This window comes from Salmo salar, chromosome ssa29 (assembly GCF_905237065.1).
Source record: "Salmo salar chromosome ssa29, Ssal_v3.1, whole genome shotgun sequence".
NCBI lineage: Eukaryota > Metazoa > Chordata > Actinopteri > Salmoniformes > Salmonidae > Salmo > Salmo salar.
The window spans coordinates 30,771,066-30,797,850 of record NC_059470.1 but is presented as its reverse complement, the minus strand read 5'-3'; the positions used below and the strand labels follow the sequence as shown (position 1 = coordinate 30,797,850).

General features: G+C 44.2%; 1 protein-coding gene across 3 annotated transcripts in view; it reads left to right on the top strand.

Annotated features, from left to right (window-relative positions):
* Positions 1-26,785, top strand: part of LOC106590590 (catenin delta-2) — a 595,078-nt gene that overhangs the window by 277,695 nt on the left and 290,598 nt on the right. For all 3 annotated transcript variants that reach the window (XM_045710618.1, XM_045710617.1, XM_045710619.1), the window contains one exon: positions 2,438-2,587. In XM_045710618.1, coding sequence (XP_045566574.1) covers positions 2,438-2,587 — 150 coding nt within the window. The remainder of the gene's footprint in view (positions 1-2,437; positions 2,588-26,785) is intronic.

The following is a 26,785-nucleotide window of genomic DNA, read 5'->3' as shown; positions in this document are numbered from 1 at the left end:
TGTAGAGGCTATGTAGAGGCTATTAGATGCTAGTAGAGGATTTTAGAGGCTAGTGGAGGCTAATATACTGTAGGCTATTAGAAGGTATTAGAGGCTGGTAGAGGCCAGTAGAGTCTAGTAGAGACTAGTATCGGCTAGTAGAGACGAATATAAGCTAGAAGAGACTAATATCGGTGAGTAGAGTCTAATATAAGCTAGTAGAGACTTTAATAGGCTAGTAGAGACTAATATAGGCTAGTAGAGACTTATATAGGCTAGTAGAGACTTATATCTGTATCAGTCGAGACTTATATGTTAAAATGATCTGCCGAAATTGTTGCAACCCCTATTACTAGCCTGTTCAACCTGACTTTTGTATCGTCTGAGATTCCCAAAGATTGGAAAGCTGCCGTGGTCATCCCCCTCTTCAAAGGGGGAGACACTCTAGACCCAAACTGCTACAGACCTATATCTATCCTACCCTGCCTTTCTAAGGTCTTCTAAAGCCAAGTTTACAAACAGATTACCGACCATTTCGAATCCCACTGTACCTTCTCCGCTATGCAATCTGGTTTCAGAGCTGGTCCTAAGAGTCCTAAACGATATCATAACCACCATCGATAAAAGACAGTGCTGTGCAGCCGTCTTCATTGACCTGGCCAAGGCTTTCGACTCTGTCAATCACCACATTCTTATCGGCTGACTCAATAGCCTTGGTTTCTCAAATGACTGCCTCGCCTGGTTCACCAACTCCTTCTCTGATTGAGTGCAGTGTGTCAAATCGGAGGGCCTGTTGTCCGGACCTCTGGCAATCTCTATGGGGGTGCCACATGGTTCAATTCTTGGGCCGACTCTCTTCTCTGTATACATCAATGATGTCGCTCTTGCTGCTAGTGATTCTCTGACCCACCTCTACGCAGACCACACCATTCTGTATACTTCTGGCCCTTCTTGGACACTGTGTTAACTAACCTCCAGACGAGCTTCAATGCCATACAACTCTCCTTCTGTGGCCTCCAACTGCTCAGAAATGCAAGTAAAACTAAATGCATGCTCTTCAACCGTTCGCTGCCTGCACCTGCCCGCCCGTCCAGCATCACTACTCTGGACGGTTCTGACTTAGAATATGTGGACAACTACAAATATCTAGGTGTCTGGTTAGACTGTAAACTCTCCTTCCAGACTCACATTAAGCATCTCCAATCCAAAGTTAAATCTAGAATCGGCTTCCTATTTCGCAACAAAGCATCCTTCACTCATGCTGCCAAACATACCCTCGTAAAACTGACAATCCTACCGATCCTCGATTTCGGCAATGTAATTTACAAAATAGCCCCCAACACTCCACTCAGCAAATTGGATGCAGTCTATCACAGTGCCATCCGTTTTGTCACCAAAGCCCCATATACTACCCACCACTTTGACCTGTACGCTCTCGTTGGCTGGCCCTCGCTTCATACTCGTCGCCAAACTGACTGGCTCCAGGTCATCTACAAGACCCTGCTAGGTAAAGCCCCGCCTTATCTCAGCTCACTGGTCACCATATCAGCACCCACCCGTAGCACGCGCTCCAGCAGGTATATTTCACTTGTCACCCCTAAAGCCAATTCCTCCTTTGGCTGTCTTTCCTTCCAGTTCTCTGCTGCCAATGACTGGAACGAACTACAAAAATCACTGAAGCTGGAGACTTATATTTCCCTCACTAACTTTAAGCACCAGCCGTCAGAGCAGCTCACAGATCACCGCACCTGTACACAGCCCATCTGTAAATTGCCCATACAACTACCTCATCCCCATACTGTGTTTATTTATTTATCTTGCTCTTTTGCACCCCAATACCTCTACTTGCATATTCATCTTCTGCACATCTATCATTCCAGTGTTTAATTGCTATATTGTAATTACTTCGCCACCATGGCCTATTTATTGCCTTACCTCCCTTAACGTACCTCATTTGCACTCACTGTATATAGACTTTTTCTACTGTATTATTGACTGTATGTTTGTTTATTCCATGTGTAACTCTGTGTTGTTGTATATGTCGAACTGCTTTGCTTTATCTTGGCCAGGTCGCAGTTGTAAATGAGAACTTGTTCTCAATTAGCCTACCTGGTTAAATAAAGGTAAAAAATAAAAAATAAAATATCGGTGTCTAGAGCCTAATTTAGGCTAGAAGAGACTAATTTACTGTAGGCTAGTAGAGGCTAGTAGAGGGTAGTAGATGCTATTGGAGTAGAGGCTGGAAAAGACTATGAGGACAGAAACAGACATGTAGCTCTCACTGAAATTATAATGAATAGAAGGAGAGGAGAGGGTGGATCTCTTTCTGGAAGTGGTGTAGTTTCAATTACATTCGGCTGGAGAAAACCAAGTCAACACTCAGGGCTGATATCTTTCTCTGTCTCCCTCTCTGTCTCTCTCTCTCTCTTCATCTCCCTCTAACCCTCCCCCTCTCCAGGTTGCAGGGGTTCATACAGTAGTCAGCATAGCCACTGTGGTCCAGATCTGCGTCCCCTAGGATCCTCTGACCACCACATAGAGCCCCCCTATGAGGACAGAGTCAACCTCTATCACAAAGGACCTATGAGGGGACTGGGTAACAATACTGGTAAGACTATGGATATATGCACACATGCACACACACACACATGGACATGCACGTGCATACAAAGACACACACACACACAGATACACACACATCTGTGTTCAGTACACAAACTTACAGAAAATATACAAATACAGAAACAGACAGGTACATACTCTCTGTTGTTATCATCTGTGCATAGTCACTTTAATAACTCTACCTACATGTACATATTAGCTCAACTAACCGGTGCCCCCGCTCATTGATCCTGTATCATTAACCCCCTGTATATAGTCTCGCTATTGTTATTTTACTGCTGCTCTTTAATTACTTGTTACTTTAATCTCTTGTTCTTATCCGTATTTTTTTGAAACTGCATTGTTCGTTAGGGGCTTGTAAGTAAGCATTTCACTTTAAGGTGAACACCTCCCTCTGCATCTGTTGTATTCGACGCATGTGACTAATACAATTTGATTTGATTTGACATATAAACAGATTGTCACGTCCTGACCAGCAGATGGAGCTGTTGTTGTAGTTTTGGGGTCAGGACGTGGCAGTCTTGTGTTCTGTGTTGGTCTTGTGGCTCCTAATCAGGAACAGCTGGGGATCGTTGTTCCTGATTGGGAGTCATATATGTAGGAGTATGTTTGTCACTTGGGTTTGTGGGTAGTTGTTTTTACACTGCGTGTATTAGCCTGTAAAACTGCTACTGTTGTCACCGGCATTGTTTTTTCAAGTGGATGCTTTACTCTTTTTTTGGTAATAAATAACCATGAGTATTCACATACCTGCTGCGCCTTGGTCCATTCATGAAGACAACCGTTACAGAACTACCCACCACCAAAGGACCAAGCAGCAGAAGAGGAGGAAGCCACAGGAGAAGGAAATGGAGGAATGGACCTGGCAGGACGAGAGAAAATTCTGGGCGGACAAGTTAAGGGAGCTAAGGGAACCCGAGAGGCAGCCCCAAGATTTTTTTGGGGGGGGCACACGGGTAGTTTGGCCAGGCCAGGGAAGAGCCGTAAGCCAGCTACCCGTGACTACAGGGAGGTGCGTGCGAGGTGGAGGGCGCCATGTTACGCTGAGGTGCGCACCATCTCGCCTATACGGACGCACAGCCCAGTGCGCCCAGTACCAGCGCCCCGCAGGTGCCAGGGCAAGAGGAGCATCGAGCCGGAACGGGTGATGCCAACCCTGCGCTCAAGACCGCCAGTGCGCCCTTTCGGTCCGGTGTTTCCCGCCAGACGCACTAGCATGGAGGTGCGTGTCTCCAGGCTGGCACGTCCTATACCAGCCCCACGCATCAGGAGTCTAGTGTGTCAACCCAGCCTCGCCAGTCAACAGTCACCAGAGCTGCCCGCCAGTCAACAGTCGTCAGAGCTGCCCGCCAGTCAACAGTCGTCAGAGCTGCCCGCCAGTCAACAGTCGTCAGAGCTGCCCGCCAGTCAACAGTCGTCAGAGCTGCCCGCCAGTCAACAGTCGCCAGAGAGGTCAGACTGCCCTGAACTGCCGGAGTGGCCAGACTGCCCTGAACTGCCAGAGTGGCCAGACTGCCCTGAACTGCCAGAGTGGCCAGACTGCCCTGAACTGCCAGAGTGGCCAGACTGCCCTGAACTGCCAGAGTGGCCAGACTGCCCTGAACTGCCGGAGTGGCCGGACTGCCCTGAACTGCCGGAGTGGCCGGACTGCCCTGAACTGCCGGAGTGGCCGGACTGCCCTGAACTGCCGGAGTGGCCGGACTGCCCTGTTCTGCCAGAGTGGCCGGACTGCCCTGTTCTGCCAGAGTGGCCGGACTGCCCTGTTCTGCCAGAGTGGCCGGACTGCCCTGTTCTGCCAGAGTGGCCGGACTGCCCTGTTCTGCCAGAGTGGCCGGACTGCCCTGTTCTGCCAGAGTGGCCGGACTGCCCTGTTCTGCCAGAGTGGCCGGACTGCCCTGTTCTGCCAGAGTGGCCGGACTGCCCTGTTCTGCCAGAGTGGCCGGACTGCCCTGTTCTGCCAGAGTGGCCGGACTGCCCTGTTCTGCCAGAGTGGCCGGACTGCCCTGTTCTGCCAGAGTGGCCGGACTGCCCTGTTCTGCCAGAGTGGCCGGACTGCCCTGTTCTGCCAGAGTGGCCGGACTGCCCTGTTCTGCCAGAGTGGCCGGACTGCCCTGTTCTGCCAGAGTGGCCGGACTGCCCGGTTCTGCCAGAGGTGCCCGCCTGCCCTGATCTGCCAGGGTGCCCGGCCTGTCAGGATCAGCCCGAGTGGTCCTCCTGCCCTCCGGTCCAGCCCGAGTGGTCCTCCTGTTCTCCGGCCCAGCCCGAGTGGCCCGCATGCCTTCCGGCCCAGCCCGAGGGGCCCGCATGCCTTCCGGCCCAGCCCGAGGGGCCCGCATGCCTTCCGGCCCAGCCCGAGGGGCCCGCATGCCTTCCGGCCCAGCCCGAGGGGGCCCGCATGCCTTCCGGCCCAGCCCGAGGGGCCCGCATGCCTTCCGGCCCAGCCCGAGGGGCCCGCATGCCTTCCGGCCCAGCCCGAGGGGCCCGCATGCCTTCCGGCCCAGCCCGAGGGGCCCGCATGCCTTCCGGCCCAGCCCGAGGGGCCCGCATGCCTTCCGGCCCAGCCCGAGTGGCCCGCATGCCTTCCGGCCCAGCCCGAGTGGCCCGCATGCCTTCCGGCCCAGCCCGAGTGGCCCGCATGCCTTCCGGCCCAGCCCGAGGGGCCCGCCTGCTCTCCGGCCCAGCCCGAGGGGCCCTCCTGCTCCCCGGCCCAGCCCGAGGGGCCCTCCTGCCTCCCGGCCCAGCCCGAGGGGCCCTCCTGCTCCCCGGCCCAGCCCGAAGGGCCCTCCTGTCCTCCGGCCCGGCTCGAGGGGTCCGTCTGCCTGGTGCAGCTATCGGCTCCACCAAAGTGGGCGACGCCGAGGGTGGAGCAGGGTCCACGTCCTGCACCGGAGCCACCTCCAGGATAGGTGGGTTGGGGAGGGAGGGTGTAGCACAGTGCAGTCGGTGACGGCAGCCACCCTCCCTTCCCTCCCTTATTGTTTAGGGGTTATTGTTTATGGGTTTTGTTGGGGATTTTGTTGGTTGGTGTTTTTTCATTGTTAGGTGCATTCCGGGGTCTGCACCTTGAGGGGGGGGTACTGTCACGTCCTGACCAGCAGATGGAGCTGTTGTTGTAGTTTTGGGGTCAGGACGTGGCAGTCTTGTGTTCTGTGTTGGTCTTGTGGCTCCTAATCAGGAACAGCTGGGGATCGTTGTTCCTGATTGGGAGTCATATATGTAGGAGTATGTTTGTCACTTGGGTTTGTGGGTAGTTGTTTTTACACTGCGTGTATTAGCCTGTAAAACTGCTACTGTTGTCACCGGCATTGTTTTTTCAAGTGGATGCTTTACTCTTTTTTTGGTAATAAATAACCATGAGTATTCACATACCTGCTGCGCCTTGGTCCATTCATGAAGACAACCGTTACACAGATAGACACATAAATACACATGTATTATTCATACATTTATTTTTCTTTATTTTATCTTTCTTCTTCTTTTTTTGTGTATTTGTATTGTTCTTTAGTTGTAGTGTTCCTAGTTTTTTTGTGTGTGTTGCTGTTCCTGTTCATTAGTGTCCATTAGTATTCTGTATGTTGTCATGTTTTGTGTGGACTCCAGAAAGCGTATATGGTGCTGCAGTGGATAGCAGCCGTTTTACGGGCACCTCGCATATTCTGCTCTTTTGTGTTTTTTACCCTGATCTTAACTTTTTTGTACATAATGTCTCCGCCATCATTTCCTATGACCGAAAACAGCTTCTGGACATCAGAAAAAGCGATCACTAACCTCGATTCGATGAAAATGTCTACTTCAACGTGTCGGCATCTCTGGACATTCTTCTTACTCCGGACCAGGCATTAATCCCTGGGACTCAAAAGAAAAAGCAGGGGTGAAAGAGAGGCAGGGGAGCCTGCACCCTGATGAGACTACGTCGGCAAGCAAGTAGACCGCCATTGCATTTCTGTTCTATTGGCAAACGTGCATTTACTGGAGAACAAACTGGATATGCTCTGTTTGAGACTATCCTATCAACGGGACCTTAAAAACTGTAATATCCTGTGTTTTCTCTGAGTCGTGGCTGAACGAGGCCATGGATATATAAGTCTCGCTAGTTTTTCTATGCATCGTCAAGACTGGCTGGCAGACTCGGGTAGACGAAGGGAGGAGGGGTGTGTCTCTTTGGTAACAACAGCTGGTGCATGATCTCTAAAGTTAAGGAAGTCTCGAGTTTTTGCTCGCCTGAGTTAGAATACCTCATCATATTTTGCAGACCATTTACCAAGAGAGTTTTCATCTATATTTTTTTTATTCTCCACCATAACCGACGCTGGCACTAAGACCGCACTCCAATAGCTGTATAGTGCGATAAGAAAAAAAGAAAATGCACTTTCATAGGTGGTGTTTGTCGTAGCCTGTGATTTTAATGCAGGGTAACTGAAATCTGTTTAATGTCATTTTTACCAGCATGTCACCTGTGCAACTAGAGGCGACAAAACTCTAGATAACGTTTACTACTATGCCTGCTCTGACGCGCGACGGATGTGGCAGGGTTTGAAAACTATCATGGATTACAAAGGGACACCCAGCTTTCAGATGCACAGCGCCTACTAGACCTAAATGCCTTCAATGCTCGCTTCGAGGCAAGCAACACTGAACCATGCATGAGAGCACCAGCTGTTCCGGACGACTGTGGCTTATGTGAGTAAGACCTTTGAACAAGTTAACAGTAGGACCCATACTCAGATCATGCAATGTCTTCACTAACATTTTCAACCTATCCCTGACCCGGTCTGTAATACCAACTTGTTTCAAGCGGACCACCATAGTCCCCGTGCCCAAGAATGGCAAGGTAACCTGCCTAAATGACTATCGTCCCGTAGCACTCACATCTATACCCATGAAATACTTTGACAGGCTGGTCATGGCTCACATCAACATCATCATCCCAGACACACTGGACCCACTCCAATCCTCATACTACCCCAACAGATCCACAGATGACGCAATCTCTATTGCACTCCACACTGCCCTCAACCACTTGGAGAAAAGGAATACCTATTTAAGAATGCTGTTTGTTGACTACAGCTCAGCATTCCCCTCCAAGCTCATCACCAAGCTAAGGACCCTGGGACTGAACACCTCCCTCTGCAACTAGATCCTGGACTTCCTGACGGGACGCCCCCAGGCGGCGAGGGTAGGCAGCAACACTTCTGCCACGTTGACCATCAACAAGGGGTCCCGTCAGGGGTGTGTGATTAGTACTCCTTGTTCACCCACGACTGCGTGGCTGCCCGCGACTCCAACACTATAATTTATTTTGTTGACAACACGACGGTGGTTGGACGATGAGGCAGCCTACAGGGAGGAGGTCAGAGACCTGACAGTGTGGTGCCAGGACAAAAACCTCTCGCTCAACGTCAGCAAGACAAAGGAGCTGATCGTGGACTACAGGAAAAGGAGGGGAGTGCACGCCCCCATCCACATTGATGGGGCTGTCGTGGAGTTTCAAGTTCTTCTGTGTCCACATCACTAAGAAATTAAGACACACACAGTTTTGAAAAGGGGACATCAGTGCTTCATCCCCCTCAGGAACCTGCAAATATTTTACATGGGCCCTCAGATCTTTAAAAAGTTCTACAGCTGCACCATTGAGAGCATCTTGACTGGCTGCATCACCACTTGGTATGTCAACTGCAAGGCACCCGACCACAAGGCGCTACAGAGAGTGGTGAGTACGGCCCAGACCAGCACTGGGGCTGAGCTCCCTGCCATTCAGAACCTCTTTACAAGGCAGTGTGAGAGGAAGGCCCAAAAAATTGTCAAAGACTCTGGCCTTCCAAGCCATAAACTGTTTGCTCTGTTACATCATGGCAAGCGCTACCAACAAGACCCTGAACAGCTTCTACCACCAAGCCATAAGACTGCTAAACAAGGCTGCTAAATAGCTAATCAAATGGCTACGCAGACTACCTGCCTTGACCCTTTTTTTAACTAACTCTCTTGCACTGACTGTATACAGACACACTGGACTTTACACACACACACACACACACACACACACACACACACACACACACACACACACACACACACACACACACACACACACACACACACACACACACACACACACACACACACACACACACGTTCACACTCACCACATATGCTGCTGTTACTGTTCCACATAAGCTGCTGCTACAGCTCAGTCTATTATCTCAGTCTATTATCTAACAGCTTTCTATGGTCAGGACGTGACACTCGTAGCCCTGCTCGTCGACTCGGTACTGGTACTCCCTATATGTAGCCATGTTATTTTTACTCCTTATTGTTATTCGTTATTCACTATTTAAATGTTTATTTGATCTCTGTATATTTATCTTTAACTCGGCGTTGTTGGAAATGAACCCTTAAGTAAGCATTTCACTGTTAGTTTTACGAAGCATGTGACAAATAAAATGTGATTTGAGTCACTTCTTCAACAGCGAATGGGGATGCGACATATATGAAGAGATAGACATGTAAAGAGAGGTTTTCCCTCCAACACTAACCTCCAGTCTTCTTCAATAGAGGCTCATTTGTCTTATCTAGATTTGGGTTTAGGTACGGTGTCGAAATCCGATTTCACATCATTATACATGTCGTGTTATACTGTCACGCTAGGCTATATCTTCTCAATGTCATTAACCAGCCAGGCATCTATCATTAGTCCGTGGGTCAAAGATAATGATTACGGTAAATAAACTACTACAGATGACTAATTGTTTGGTTATGATACTTGAAAGTAAAATACATTTGTTTATTATTTGCTTATTAGGATCCCCATTAGCTTTTGCAGAAGCTGCAGCTACTCGTCCTGGGGTCCACAGTCAGACATTGGCTGCAGCCATTGAGCATGTCTTTGGAGTAAACACTCTATATACACTATGTCCGGGTGTATCCAAGCTTGTTTATTGGGCAATATGGAAGAACGATTTGTTTACTCTCTAAGAAATGCATTATTACACGTTTGAGGGTTTGCTACCGTGCAAACAAAATGATAAAATACACAATTTACTGTTATTACATTAGTTAGATCGATGCAAGTGCGTCCGTTTTATATTGTAAAACATCCAATGAGATGAATTAGCATTTTCTTTCCAACATAGAGTAGGAAATCTCTTAGTGAGCATTAAGTGATTGAGAACAGTGTGTTTAAAGATAGTTCGAATTACCACTGCAGGGCCTAATAGGGATACATAATGAATACGTGATGCCTCATTCACACACATACACACACGCACACACACACACACACACACACACACACACACACACACACACACACACACACACACACACACACACACACACACACACACACACACACACACACACTCCCTAAGATTCCAGATGTGTAAGTGATGCCTGGTCGTAAGGACTAGATAAAGATAGTGCTGACGTCTAGAACAGTATAGTCATTCATTACATTATAGTTCTACATTATAGTGTCATTACCTTGCTCTGTATTCCGGTAGTTAATGCTAGAAGTCATTTTTGGTCTCTATAACACTGCATTGAGTTCACTCTAAAGCCTTCAATGTATAGTTTATTGTTGATTCTGGTGTAATCACAGGAGGCTGTTGAGGGGAGGAAGGTGCAAAATAATGGCCACAGAGTACTGCAGGTCAATGTGGCCTATTTCAAGCTATTACTGTTATAATAACCAGCGGTGTAAAGGACTTAAGTAAAAATACTTTAAAGTACTACTTAAGTAGTTTTTTGGGGTATCTGTACTTTATTTTACTATTTCAATTTTTTGCTACTTTTACTTTTACTTCACTACATAACTAAAGAAAATAAAGAATTTTTTTCTCCATGTATTTTCCCTGACACCCAAATGTACTCGTTACATTTTGAATGCTTAGCAGGACAGGACATTTGCCTATTTTACACAATTATAAAGAGAACATCCCTGGTCATCCCTAATGCCCCTGATCTGGCAGACTCACTAACCAGAGAACATCCCTGGTCATCCCTACTGCCTCTGATCTGGAGGACTCACTAAACAGAGAACATCCCTGGTCATCCCTAATGCCTCTGATCTGGAGGACTCACTAAACAGAGAACATCCCTGGTCATCTCTACTGCCTCTGATCTGGAGGACTCACTAAACAGAGAACATCCCTGGTCATCTCTACTGCCTCTGATCTGGCAGACTCACTAACCAGAGAACATCCCTGGTCATCCCTAATGCCTCTGATCTGGCAGACTCACTAACCAGAGAACATCCCTGGTCATCCCTAATGCCTCTGATCTGGAGGACTCACTAAACAGAGAACATCCCTGGTCATCCCTACTGCCTCTGATCTGGAGGACTCACTAAACAGAGAACATCCCTGGTCATCCCTACTGCCTCTGATCTGGCAGACTCACTAACCAGAGAACATCCCTGGTCATCCCTAATGCCTCTGATCTGGCGGACTCACTAAACAGAGAACATCCCTGGTCATCCCTACTGCCTCTGATCTGGCAGACTCACTAAACAGAGAACATCCCTGGTCATCCCTACTGCCTCTGATCTGGCGGACTCACTAAACAGAGAACATCCCTGGTCATCCCTACTGCCTCTGATCTGGAGGACTCACTAAACAGAGAACATCCCTGGTCATCTCTACTGCCTCTGATCTGGAGGACTCACTGAACACAGAACATCCCTGGTCATCCCTAATGCCTCTGATCTGGAGGACTCACTAAACAGAGAACATCCCTGGTCATCCCTACTGCCCCTGATCTGGAGGACTCACTAAACAGAGAGCATCCCTGGTCATCCCTACTGCCCCTGATCTGGAGGACTCACTAAACAGAGAACATCCCTGGTCTGGCAGACTCACTGAACACAGAACATCCCTGGTCATCCCTAATGCCCCTGATCTGGCAGACTCACTAAACAGAGAACATCCCTGGTCTGGCAGACTCACTAAACAGAGAACATCCCTGGTCATCCCTACTGCCCCTGATCTGGAGGATTCACTAAACACATGCTTTGTTTGTAAATTATGTTTGAGTGTTGGACCATGCCCCTGGCTATCTATAAATTTAAAAAAAACTTGCCGTCTGGTTTGCTTTATATAAGGAATTTGAAATGGATACATATACTTTTGATACTTAAGTATATTTAAAACCAACTACTTTTAGACTGTTTTTTTTTTTCCTCAAGTAGTATTTTACTGGATGACTTTGACTTTTACTTGAGTCATTTTCCTTTAACCTGTTGGGGCTACAGGTTAGCAATGAACCCCGAGCCGGGATTGCTAAAAAGGCTGGAAATTCAAAACATCAAAAATCGAATAATTTCAATTTCTCAAACAATCAACTATTTTGCACAATTTAAATGATAAACATCTCCTTAATCTAACCACATTGTTCGATTTTCAAAGAGGCTTTACGGCAAAAGCATAAAGTTAGATTATGTTAGGACAGTACATAGCCACAAAAGTACAAACATCCATTTTCAATTCAAGGTCAGGCGTCACCAAAAGCAGAAACCAGCTTGAATTATGCACTAACTTTTGTCAATCTCCATCAGATGACACTCCTAGGACATTATGTTATACAATACATGCATTTTTTGTTCCATCAAGTTCATATTTATATCCAAAAACAGCATTTTACAGTAGCGTGAAATTCAGATTTTTTTCTTCTCTGAAATGCTTCCGGTGAACATAACAAAATTACTATTCGAAAACATTGGTAAATTATAATATTGTCATTCAAAGAATAATATATTATCATCTCGTAATTGCTACCGAATGGCCAGATCTCAAAATAACTTTACTGGGAAATCACATTTTGCAATAAACGGGGTGCTATGCTAAGAACAACAGGCTATGCTATACAGTTAGCATCATCTAAAATCGATAATAACATTGTAAATATCCCCTTACCTTTGATTATCTCCATCAGAAGGCAGGCATCCCAGGTCCGGAAGGCATCCCAGGTCCGGAAGAAATGTGGTTTCTTTTGACAAAGTTCATAATTTATGTCCAAATAACACCAAGTACTTAGCGTTCATTATGCTCCCACAAAACGTGGTGGGGGGACTGTAAAATCACGCCGAAAAGCTAAAAAAACATGTCAAATGTTGTTTAGCATTAATCTTTTGGTCCATTTTTAACGTTAAACATCAGTAATATTTTCACACAACCTATCCTATGTCTAGATAAACAATGAAGACAAAACTCACGTTTCTCAGATTTATGCGCAGGCGCAAAAAAATGAAGTGATGACATGTCAACTTCCTTGGATTCTAATTTGCTCTCTGTTTATCATAGACGCTTCAAACAACTTTATAAAGATCGTTGACATCTAGTGGAAGCCGTAGGTGTTGCGAAATGAATCCTTTCTCACTATGGTATCTATAAAACAATGACACTAAATAGTACAGTCACAAAATTCAAATTTTTTTTGGATCTATTTTTCACAGGTTTTTGCCTGCAATATGAGTTTTGTTATACTTACAGACACCATTCAAACTGTTTTAGAAAATTCAGAGTGTTTTCTGTTAATAATATGCATATCCTAGCTTCTGAGTTGGTGTAGGAGGCAGTTAAAAATGGGCACATATATTTTTCAAAATGTCTCAATACTGCCCCCGAGCCCCAACAGGTAGTAAGGTACAGTAAGTAAAAGTAAGGTACCTTTACTTTTACTGGAGTATGACAATTCGGGACTTTTCACATCCATACACACACACATTCACATTTCATCTGCACATGACACTCCAGCTAAACTCTACTGCAACAGTGAAGTGAGAGGTTAGAGCTGGGTTTCTAGAAACCTTGTGTGAATACAGTTTATTCATTCATATGAGTGCTGAGTTAATGGAAAGAACACTCTGTTTTCATTTGTCCCTAATTTCCTTCACTCTCTCCTTCCCTAGCCATCAAGTTTCAGTAGTATCTCAGGAAATATAGGAATCATCCTTGACAGTAAAGTCTGAATGACAGGCTTGGTGTGAAACTGCAGAGTTACCATGAGTAATGTATTCCTCTACAGGAGCTATTCTGTCACTTTGTCTATATGCTGCTCAGGGAATTCAGTCTGACAACCAGCCTCAGCTTCAATCTAACACTAGTATTAACTCTTAATTAATCTGGCAGCACTTGGCTCTGCTATATGCCTCCATTGCTACCAGAAACTCGAACCTAATCAGGTGAATTAGGGTGTGTGTGTGTTTGTGTGTGTGTGTGTGTGTGTGTGTGTGTGTGTGTGTGTGTGTGTGTGTGTGTGTGTGTGTGTGTGTGTGTGTGTGTGTGTGTGATTATGTGGGTGTGATTATGTGGGTGTGTGTGTGTGTTTGTGTGTGTGTTTGTGTGTAATTGTGTGATTGTGTGTGTATGTGTGTGTGTGTGTGTGTGTGTGTGTGTGTGTGTGTGTGTGTGTGTGTGTGTGTGTGTGTGTGTGTGTGTGTGTGTGTGTGTGATTATGTGGGTGTGTGTGTGTGATTATGTGGGTGTGTGTGTGTTTGTGTGTTTGTGTGTAATTGTGTGATTGTGTGTGTGTGTTTGTGTGATTGTGTGTGAGTGAGTGTGTGTGAGTGAGTGTCTACCAAGGAGACCAGAATGGATTCTCTGTATAATTTATTAATTTATTCTAGAAAACAAAAAAGGATTATCTTTGTGCTGGAGGGAGAGCTGTCAGAGACTGACTGAACAGCATGGAGCCTGTCACACACACACGCGCACACACACGCATGCATACACATACATACACACATACGCACACACGCATGCACGAACAGGCACACACACACGTCCCTTATTCAAACATTGCCTCTTTGGAGAGCTGCCGACACAGCTTACGCTGATCCGCCATCCCCATCCACAACACCCTAGCAAAACCAAAGCCTACTTGAAGGTAACGGAGCTCATTGTTGCCCCTTGTGGCCAGTTTCCATGTACTAACCCGACTTGTGGCCAGTTTCCATGTACTCTCCCGACTTGTGGCCAGTTTCCATGTACTAACCCGACTTGTGGCCAGTTTCCATGTACTCTCCCGACTTGTGGCCAGTTTCCATGTACTCTCCCGACTTGTGGCCAGTTTCCATGTACTCTCCCGACTTGTGGCCAGTTTCCATGTACTCTCCCGACTTGTGGCCAGTTTCCATGTACTCTCTCGACTTGTGGCCAGTTTCCATGTACTCTCCCGACTTGTGGCCAGTTTCCATGTACTCTCCCGACTTGTGGCCAGTTTCCATGTACTCTCTCGACTTGTGGCCAGTTTCCATGTACTCTCTCGACTTGTGGCCAGTTTCCATGTACTCTCCTGACTTGTGGCCAGTTTCCATGTACTCTCCTGACTTGTGGCCAGTTTCCATGTACTCTCCTGACTTGTAGCTAGTTTCCATGTACTCTCTCGGCTTCCTAACACCTCATCCCTGTCTCCCATTATGGTGATCTCATGTCATACCTGTCTCCCATTATGGTGATCTCACCTCATACCTGTCTCCCATTATGGTGATCTCACCTCATACCTGTCTCCCATTATGGTGATCTCACCTCATACCTGTCTCCCATTATGGTGATCTCACCTCATACCTGTCTCCCATTATGGTGATCTCACCTCATACCTGTCTCCCATTATGGTGATCTCACCTCATACCTGTCTCCCATTATGGTGATCTCACCTCATCCCTGTCTCCCATTATGGTGATCTCACCTCATACCTGTCTCCCATTATGGTGATCTCACCTCATACCTGTCTCCCATTATGGTGATCTCACCTCATACCTGTCTCCCATTATGGTGATCGCACCTCATACCTGTCTCCCATTATGGTGATCTCACCTCATACCTGTCTCCCATTATGGTGATCTCACCTCATACCTGTCTCCCATTATGGTGATCTCACCTCATACCTGTCTCCCATTATGGTGATCTCACCTCATACCTGTCTCCCATTATGGTGATCTCACCTCATACCTGTCTCCCATTATGGTGATCTCACCTCATACCTGTCTCCCATTATGGTGATCTCACCTCATACCTGTCTCCCATTATGGTGATCTCACCTCATACCTGTCTCCCATTATGGTGATCTCACCTCATACCTGTCTCCCATTATGGTGATCTCACCTCATACCTGTCTCCCATTATGGTGATCTCACCTCATACCTGTCTCCCATTATGGTGATCTCACCTCATACCTGTCTCCCATTATGGTGATCTCACCTCATACCGTTGATGGTTAAAATACGGTATAGACTATAGCTGGAAGTAATCTATCAAAAATATACTGGACGAAAATATAAATGCAACAATTTCAAAGAGTTACAGTTCATTGCTTTTTTTACATGTTTTTATTTTTAAACCTTTATTTAACTAGGCAAGTCAGTTAAGAACAAATTCTTATTTACAATGATGGCCTACCGTTAAGCACATTTTAGTCATTTAAGGAAATCAGCCAATTTATATACATGCATTAGGCCCTAATCTATGGATTTCACATGACTGGGAATATAGATATGCATCTGTTGGTTACAGATACCTGTAAAAAAAGGTATGGGCGTGGATCAGAAAACCATTCAGTATGTGGTGTGACCACCATTTGCCTCATGCAGTGCGTTGTCCAGACTATGGACCACTGGGAGAGACAGGAAGTCTCCCCAGTGCCTAGACCAGCGCAACCGGGGTTACCTCTACCCGTCCCGTCCGGCCTGTCCTGGCAACCTGCCCACATCCTTGTTCACTCTCTCCACCTGCCCATTACTCTCGGGGTGAAAACCTGAGGTGAGGCTGATCGAGACCCCCAGATGTTCCATGAACACCCTCCAGACTCTCGAAGTGAACTGGGGACCTCGATCAGACATCCGGAGGGGACGGGTAGAGGTAACCCCGGTTGCGCTGGTCGAGGCACTGGGGAGACTTCCTGTCTCTCCCAGTGGTCCATAGTCTGGACAAGGCGATCCATCATGGCACCAAGATGATGTAATATAGCAGAATGTTCCTGGACGCGCTCCTCGACTCCTCTAACCGGGGTCCCTGCACCTGCTGACTCCATGCTTCGGTGTGTAATTCTGTCAAGGGTGTGTACGGGAGGCGAAGTCAGGTGCAGGAGAGCAGAGTGTAGTGAACAGGCGCACCTTAATTCCGTTCCAAAAATGACAGCACATAAAAACAATAACGTGCCAAAAACAAGGAACATAGCAAAAGTAAAGCGCCTGACAATAATCTACATAACAAACAAACAATTACACACAAAGACAATGGAGGGGAACAGAGGACTAAATGCATGCAGTAATTATGGAATGAAAACCAGGTGTGTAATGGAACAAGACAAAACCAATGGAATATGAGAAATCGAGCGGCAATGGCTAGAAAGCCGGTGACGTCGAACGCCGAACGCCACCCGAACAAGGAGAGGAGCCGACTTCGGTGGAAGTCGTGACATCACCATTGACCTCAAGGTGAAATCCCTTTAGTGGTTCCCTTTCTATCCGGCCACTGAGTTAGGAAAGACGCCTGTATCTTTGTAGTGAAAGTGTAATTAATAACTTCACCATGCTCAAAGGGATATTCAATGTCTGTTTTGTTTTTTGTCCAATAGGTGCAAAATCTTTGCGAGGCATTGAAAAACCTCCCTGGTCTTTGTGGTTGAATCTGTGTTTGAAATTCACTGCTCGACTCATGGACCTTACAGATAATTGTATATGTGGGGTACAGAGATGAGATAGTCATTCAAAAATTATGTTAAACACTATTATTGCACAGTGAATCCATAAAACGTATTATGATTTGTTAAGCACATTTTTACTTGTGAACTTATTTAGGCTTGCCATAACAAAGGGGTGAAATACTTATTGAGTCAAGACATTTATGCTTTTAGCACTTTGACATTATGAGCTATTGTATGTTGCCCAGTGACACAAACTCTCAATTTAATCAATTTTAAATGCAGGATGTAACACAATACAATGTGAAAAAAAATCAAGGGTTGTGAATACTTTCTTAAGGCTCTGTGTACAGTGATATAATTAAGAATCTTCCTGAAGCGGTATTTAGTTTTGTCTAGAAACGCAACAGCTTCTTCGTAAGGAGAAGTATATTAGCTGGTTAGAAACATGTCAGTGTTTGTTTTTGACAGGTTGTCGCTGAGGTTTAAGAAAAGCATGAATTACTTTTTGAATGTTAATGTTAACTAAGTTTGTCTCTAGTGAAAACATCACATTTTTCTCTTGAATGTTGAGTTTTAGCTCAAATTTCACCTGCCCACAGAAACACACACACATAGATACACACAGATTATACACACACAGACACACACACCCCGTCACACACAACTCTCACCTGCCCCTAGCATACACCTTGAAACATTGCCAAACAGACAGTTTTTCAGAGTGGCTTTGAGGAAAGTTTTGTTCAAATCTATCCAAATCAAATCAAATCAAATTGTATTAGTCACATGCGCCGAATACAACAGGTGTAGACCTTACAGTTAAATGCTTACTTACAAACCCCTAACCAACAATGCAGTTTAAAAAATATGAATAACAATAATAAAAGGAACAAGGTAGTCTGATCCACAGGTAGTCTGATCCACAGGTAGTCTGATCCACAGGTAGTCTGATCCACAGGTAGTCTGATCCACAGGTAGTCTGATCCACAGGTAGTCTGATCCACAGGTAGTCTGATCCACAGGTAGTCTATGCGATTAACATGTCACTCCAGAGAATGTTGTTTCTAGTGAATTCCTAGCTGGATATCAATGGATAATTATGAGATGACTTTAAACCGGAAGGATGGAAAAGATGCTGGAGTAAATCACCAACCAAGCTGTTGTGGTAGTTTGTGTAGGAGTGGGTCTATACATACACAATTCAGCGCTGAAGAAGAACAGGCTATTTATGAACTAATAGAGTAAGAGTAAATACATTGCTAGTAAAAATGTGCAAGTTTAGCCACAGGGTACAATCTGTGTCAGAGACATTGAACTCTCTGGATGAATCCATGAGGAAATATGAATACATTATACAGTCTATAATTTCCATATATGGATTTAAGACCATATAGAAATACCATTTGAGACCCACCATGTATGCATGGTTCCCACTTATAGCTATGTCACATTAACGATTCTTTACCCTCCTCCTATGGGACCTAATTTAAGGTTATTTTATTGAGCAGGGTTTATGGTCATATCGTCTTTGGAAGACCGTATAAGTAGGATGAAGTTGGAAGAGTTTAAAACCCAACCTTATGTGATCATTTAGTAAGGATTTGTATCCAAAGTTTCAACATGAAATCCACTGTGGTGCTGCCAGCGTCATGATCCAATCAAATGTGTCACTGTGATAGTTTGGCAGTACCTTTTACAGGGAGTCATGCTGCAATCCACTGACTGAGCCATAGGAACCACCTAGCCCCAGAATGTGGTAAATCACCAGCTTAGAAGGAACGGTAGAAAACGGTTAAAGGTTTCCACAGTTACAGGTGTTCTGAGATTTCCATGTTAAAGACCTGGCCTAGCTTTAATTACACTCACTGAGTCTGTACTAGTCAAGGCTTTCATTACGTTTGGGTCAGTCATAGTGGTCAGGTATTCTGCCACTGTGTACTCTCTGTTTAGGGCCAAATAGCATTCTAGTTCGCTCAGTTTTTGTTAATTCTTTCCAATGTCTCAAGTAATTATCTTTTTGTTTTCTCATGATTTGGTTTGGTCTAATTGTGTTGCTGTCCAAGGACTCAGTGGGGTCTGTTTGTGTTTGTGAACAGAGCCCCAGGACCAGCTTGCTTATGGGACTCTTCTCCAGATTCATCTCTCTGTAGGTAATGGCTTTGTTATGGAAGATTTGGGAATCACTTCCTTTTAGTTGATTGTAGAATTTAGCGTCTCTTTTCTGGATTTTGATAATTAGCGGGTATCGGCCTAATTCTGCTCTGCTTGCAATATTTGGTGTTTTATGTTGTACACTGAGGATATTTTTGCAGAATTCTGCATGCAGAGTCTCAATTTGGTGTCTGTCCCATTTTGTGAATTCTTGGTTGGTGAGCGGACCACAGATCTCACAACCATAAAGGGCAATGGGTTCTATAACTGATTCCAGTTTTTTTTACCAGATCCTAATTGGTATGTTGAATTTTATGTTTGTTTTGATGGCATAGAAGGCCCTTCTTGCCTTGTCTCTCAGATCGTTCACAGCTTTGTGGATGTTACCTGTGGCGCTAATGTTTAGGCCAAGTATGTATAGTTTTGTGTGTGCTCTAGGGCAACAGTGTCTAGATGGAATTTGTATTTGTGGTCCTTGCGACTGGACCTTTTTTGGAACACCATTATTTTGGTCTTACTGAGATTTACTGTCAGGGCCCAGATCCGGCAGAATCTGTGCAGAAGATCTAGGTGCTGCTGTAGGCCCTCCTTGGTTGGTGACAGAAGCACAAGATCATCAGCAAACAGTAGACATTTGACTTCAGATTCTAGTAGGCTGAGGCCGGGTGCTGCATACTGTTCTAGTGCCTTCGCCACTTCGTTGATATATTTGTTGAAGAGGGTGGTGCTCTGCAAGCAGAGTCTGAACATCAGAGAGGATGGCATTGTCTCCCTCAATCCGTGCAATGGCTACTGCTGTAGGTTTCAGGAGTTTCAGGTTGCTTACCACTCTCTCCCAAAATACATCATCCATGAGGATCCTCTTGATGGGGCTGTCGTGATATGGCCATTTCTTGGAGAGACTCCTTCCCCTCCAGGAGACTGTCAAACATGATGACAACACCACCCCAACATATGTTGCTGTGCAGCTTCAATACGGTGCTCTTATTCTTCTCACCTTGCTTGGTGAGGTAGATTGCTGCTATAACTTGATGACCCTTCACATAATCATTTCCTTGGCTCTCTTGTAGACTGTATTCATTGTTTTCAGTGCCTTGATGTCCTTGAGGAGCAGATTCAATGCATGAGCAGCACAGCCAATGGGTGTGATGTGAGGGTAGGACTCCTCCACTTTAGACCAAGCAGCCTTCATGTTCGCAGCATTGTCTGTCACCAGTGAAAATACCTTCTGTGGTCAAAGGTCATTGATGACTGCCTTCAGCTCATCTGCAATGTAGAGACCGGGGTTTCTGTTGTTCCTTGTGTCTGTGCTCTTGTAGAATACTGGTTGAGTGATGGAGATGATGTAGTTAATTATTCCTTAATTATTCAGAACATTTGACCACCCATCAGAGATGATTGCAATACAATCTGCTTTCTCTATGATTTGCTTGACCTTCACTTGAACTCTGTTTAACTCTGCATCCAGCAAATGAGTAGATAAAGCATGTCTGGTTGGAGGGGTGTATGCTGGGCGAATCTCTTCCAATACACATTGCCTGTGAGCGTCAGAGGTGAACCAGTTGCATACACACCTCGAGCAAGACATTTATCAGCATTTCTCTGACTACGTTCCTCCATTGAGTAAAAAAAACTTTTGATTCTAGGAGGACCATGGCTATCGATAAGGTGTCTGATTAATAATTTTCACCTCAAAAGTCCCTCTATAGAAGTCGAGGGACTTTTGTCAGAGGTTGCTTGTTGTGAGCGCTGAGGGAATTTCATGCACTTGGCCAGATGATTCTGCATCTTTGTTACATTCTTCACATATGATTTGGCACAGTATTTGCAAATGTACACAGCTTTTCCTTCTACATTAGCTGCATTGAAATTTCTCCACACATCAGATAGTGCCCATAGCATTAGAAAAAAAGCTGGAAAAAACCCCAAATACAATTCCATATACAGATAAATAGTTAAGCAGTTAGATTAAACAACTCCTTTGTAAGATAAATGTTTTAAAATTAAACATGTATGGAAACAGGTGAATTAACACTCCTCAGTCAGCAGGCTCAAGTAAGCTAAAACCCACATTGTAGCAAAAACTAACAAGCAGAAAATGTTAACAAGTGAGAAATTATTTAAACACACTTTGCTGCTGACTACTATTACTAGTTAACAAAAAATAATGTTTGTCATATAAAATATATTCACCCCACCCAGTATTGTAATCAAAACTTACCAGAAGGCATGTAGTCCTTGGCTCAGACAGTGTAGTAGTTTGGGCTCAATAGCATCTCATTAGTGTGCAAGATCTTGAGAATCAGCTGTACATGTGATGGAAGAATTCACTGTGCATGCAGAGGGTTGCAATTCCATTGAATTGGGGATAGTTTAACAAAAATATGCCACAAGACCTAGAATTGCCTTGTGTATCCCACAAAAAAGGTTCACTGTTATAAGCTAACTTTTTTGATGAATTTAAGCAAAATGTCCCAAATTCCAGGGCTTAACATTTCAAAATTTCCAGAAGTGTACCGTAAAGTTTCCGACCCTTTGCAACCCTAGTTGAGACAACATCTAACAATGACGGGCTATTCTGTAAACCCTGTTCTGTTGAGACAACATCTAACAATGACGGGCTATGCTGTAAAACCTGTTCTGTTGAGACAACATCTAACGCTGACAGGCTATTCTGTAAACCCTGTTCTATTGGAGAAAACTAGACCAGGTCATCTGCATAGAGAAGGAGCTTAATTTCTTTGTTGTCTAGGATGAGCCCAGGAGCTGTAGATAGCTCCAACTGTTTTGAAAATTCATCAATATAGATATTAAAACAATGTTGGGCACAGATTGCTGCCCTGGGTGAGCACTCATCCCTGTGTGAAAAAAAACAGATATTTTTTTAAACCAATTTTAACACATTTATTTTCATTGTACATTGATATAATAACATCATAGGGTCCTCCTCCAACTCCACTTTGAATGAGTTTGAGGGAGAATCTTTTATGCCAGATGGAGTTGAATGATTTTTTTGAAGTCGATAAAGCATGCAAATATTTGACCCTGGGTGGATTGATAAACATGTTTTTTTATAAGTGTGTGTAGGATGTCGATGTTGTCAGATGTTCTTTGTTTCGGTAGGGAGACACTGTTTTCGTTGAGAAAACACTGTATTCTCGTATTTATTATGTTACAGAAAACCTTCCCTAGATTACTGGGCACACTCATACCACGATAATTATTCGGGTCATATTTGTCTCCACTTTTGAATATGAGCATTATTATGCCTTTATTCCGTAATTCTGTAACGTATCCTACATTCAACACCAAAGTGAAGAGCGTATGGCTTCCTGCAGCTTAGGGCTGTTTTTCTTCAGCATCTCATTGCAGATACTGTCTGGCCCACAAGCTTTACCGCATTTGAGGGCTTTGATTTTCTATTTCAGCTCTGTTATTATGATGGGTATACAGTGCCTTCAGAAAAATATTCATACCCCTTGACTTATTCCACATTTTGTTGTGTTACAGCCTGAATTCAAAATGGATTAAATGTTTTATTTTTTTCTCACCCATCTACACACAATACCCCATAATGATGAAGTGAAACTTGCTTTTAGAAATGTTTTCACATTTATTGAAAATGAAACACAGAAATATCTCATTTACATAAGTATTCACACACCTCAGTCAATACTTTGTAGAAGCACCACTGGCAGCGATTACAGCTGTGAGTCTTTTTGGGTAAGCCTCTAAGAGCTTTCCACTGCTGGATTGTGCATCATTTGCCCATTATTCTTTTCAAAATTCTTTAAGCTCTGTCAAATTGGTTATTGATCATTGCTAGAAAATATTTTTAAGTAGATTTAAGTCAAAACTGTAACTCGGCCACTCAAGAACTTTCACTGACATAGCCGCTGGAAGTAGTTTGGGGGTGCGACGGCTATATTGGTCTGCCAATGCAGGACTAGTAAAGGCCCAGTGCTCTACTTTTGTGTTTATTCATTATTATTTTTCAATTCTGATATTTCTGGGGGTGCTGCAGCACCCTCAGCACCTATAGTTCCTGCAGCTATGCTTAACGATTACAAGCATACCCATAACATGATGCAGCCACCATTATACTTGAAAATATTGATATTGTTACTCAGTTACTGTATGTGTTGTATTGGATTTGCTGCAAACATAACACATTTTATTCAGGACAAAAGCCTGTATCTTTGTAGTGACTGGGTATAATGATACACCATCCAAAGTGTAATTAATAACTTCTCCATGCTCAAAGGGATATTCAATGTATTTACCAACTAGGTGCCTTTTGCCCAGCATTGTAAAACCTCCCTGGTCTTTGTGCTTGAATATGTGTTTGAAATTCACTGCTCGACAGGGATCTTACAGATAATTGTTTAACAAAGGGGTTGAATACTTATTGACTCAAGATATATCGGCTTTTCATTGTAAACATTTTGAAAGACATAATTCCACTTAGACATTATGAATTATTGTGTGTAGGCAAGTGACAAAAAATCTCAAATGAATCAATTTTAAATTCAGGCTGTAACTCAACAAAATTTGGAAAAAGTCAAGGGGTGTGAATACTTTCTGAAGAAACGATCTATGTTTTGTTGGTCTTTAATTTTTGTTTCTAAGTTTTGTAATTTGTTAACTAATTTGGTCTGAGTCTCGGTTCATTTCTGGCATTCTGGATTTTCGTATAGTTTTTCAAGGTAGTTTTTCCAGATGTTACAATTTCAAATGGGGATGTTTTTCTTATTGTGTGAGGCTTTAAACTCTCCCCAAAGCAACGACTTTTGGTTTATAGACTTTTCAATTTTCCCAAGCTCATTAGACATGTAGACTGCTTTTGAATCTTCTAGCAACTATTATATTGTTATCGGTCTTGGTGATATTTTACACGTCCAATCTGGTCTGTGGGGTTTCTGTGTTTTTGGTTTGACAGTTGCATCAGGTTTTCCTTGGCAGTATTACATTCACTGTCCCCCAAAAAATATTTGGGCATTTTGTTTGTGTATGTTTTACCCACATGAGTGTTTTTTAGACATGACATGATTGTGTTGCCAGTTTGTAGAATATTTCATGTAGTTTATATTCAGGCAAAATAATGCTTTCTTTACTATACTGTAACTACATTTGATGTAATGAAAGCGGTTCAGCATGTTATCAATGTATTTTCTGACGTTTCTGAAGAAGTTAATGCTTTCTCATACGCTGTGTTACTAGTCTGGGATTGTAGTTGACTCCATGGATTATCTGTGTTATCCCAGTGTTATCTGTCACCCAGTGTTACCCAGTGTTATCTGTTACCTAGTGTTACCCAGTGTTACCCAGTGTTACCCAGTGTTATCTGTCACCCAGTGTTACCCAGTGTTATCTGTTACCTAGTGTTACCCAGTGTTACCCAGTGTTACACAGTGTTATCTGTCACCCAGTGTTACCCAGTATTATCTGTTACCTAGTGTTACCCAGTGTTACCCAGTGTTATCTGTCACCCAGTGTTACCCAGTGTTATCTGTTACCTAGTGTTACCTAGTGTTACCCAGTGTTACCCAGTGTTATCTGTTACCTAGTGTTACCCAGTGTTACCCAGTGTTATCTGTCACCCAGTGTTACCCAGTGTTATCTGTTACCTAGTGTTACCTAGTGTTACCTAATGTTACCCAGTGTTACCCAGTGTTACCCAGTGTTATCTGTTACCTAGTGGTACCCAGTGTTACCCAGTGTTACCCAGTGTTATCTGTTACCTAGTGTTACCCAGTGTTATCTGTTACCTAGTGTTACCCAGTGTTACCCAGTGTTACCCAGTGTTATCTGTCACCCAGTGTTACCCAGTGTTATCTGTTACCTAGTGTTACCCAGTGTTACCCAGTGTTACCCAGTGTTATCTGTCACCCAGTGTTACCCAGTATTATCTGTTACCTAGTGTTACCCAGTGTTACCCAGTGTTATCTGTCACCCAGTGTTACCCAGTGTTATCTGTTACCTAGTGTTACCCAGTGTTACCCAGTGTTACCCAGTGTTATCTGTTAAATAGTGTTACCCAGTGTTACCCAGTGTTATCTGTCACCCAGTGTTACCCAGTGTTATCTGTTACCTAGTGTTACCTAGTGTTACCCAGTGTTACCCAGTGTTACCCAGTGTTATCTGTTACCTAGTGTTACCCAGTGTTACCCAGTGTTATCTGTTACCTAGTGTTACCCACTGTTATCTGTTACCTAGTGTTACCCAGTGTTACCCAGTGTTATCTGTTACCTAGTGTTACCTAGTGTTACCTAGTGTTACCCAGTGTTACCCAGTGTTACCCAGTGTTACCCAGTGTTATGTGTTACCTAGTGTTACCTAGTGTTACCTAATGTTACCCAGTGTTACCCAGTGTTACCCAGTGTTACCCAGTGTTATCTGTTACCTAGTGGTACCCAGTGTTACCCAGTGTTACCCAGTGTTATCTGTTACCTAGTGTTACCCAGTGTTATCTGTTACCTAGTGTTACCCAGTGTTACCCAGTGTTACCCAGTGTTATCTGTCACCCAGTGTTACCCAGTATTATCTGTTACCTAGTGTTACCCAGTGTTACCCAGTGTTATCTGTCACCCAGTGTTACCCAGTGTTATCTGTTACCTAGTGTTACCCAGTGTTACCCAGTGTTACCCAGTGTTATCTGTTAAATAGTGTTACCCAGTGTTACCCAGTGTTATCTGTCACCCAGTGTTACCCAGTGTTATCTGTTACCTAGTGTTACCTAGTGTTACCCAGTGTTACCCAGTGTTACCCAGTGTTACCCAGTGTTATCTGTTACCTAGTGTTACCCAGTGTTACCCAGTGTTACCCAGTGTTACCCAGTGTTATCTGTTACCTAGTGTTACCCACTGTTATCTGTTACCTAGTGTTACCCAGTGTTACCCAGTGTTATCTGTTACCTAGTGTTACCTAGTGTTACCCAGTGTTACCCAGTGTTACCCAGTGTTATGTGTTACCTAGTGTTACCCAGTGTTATCTGGCAGTGGTCTGACGGGGCAAGGTTGGCATGATTGTAAATAATTGGGCCAATGTGTGACAGTGGGATCAAAATGTAAAAATGGTTTAAAACTAAAATAAAAATGATTTTCATTCAGTTCCACATGTGTACTTAAAGGAATAAAAGTGAATCTATGCAAATTGGCCCATAACTCAATTTAAACAACAACATCCTTTAAGCAGGGTTAATACAGACATTGGCAAGTCAAATTCAAGGACTTTCAGGGACTTTTTCATGCACTTAATTGTAATTTTCAAGGACGTCCATGGTATACAATTGTATAATTTCTATAATTGTACATTTTGGGCCTAATATAGAACCCCCCCCCAACAAAAAGCCTGCAAATTTAAGAATAATGCAACTTTATATGCCTTCCAAATGCAT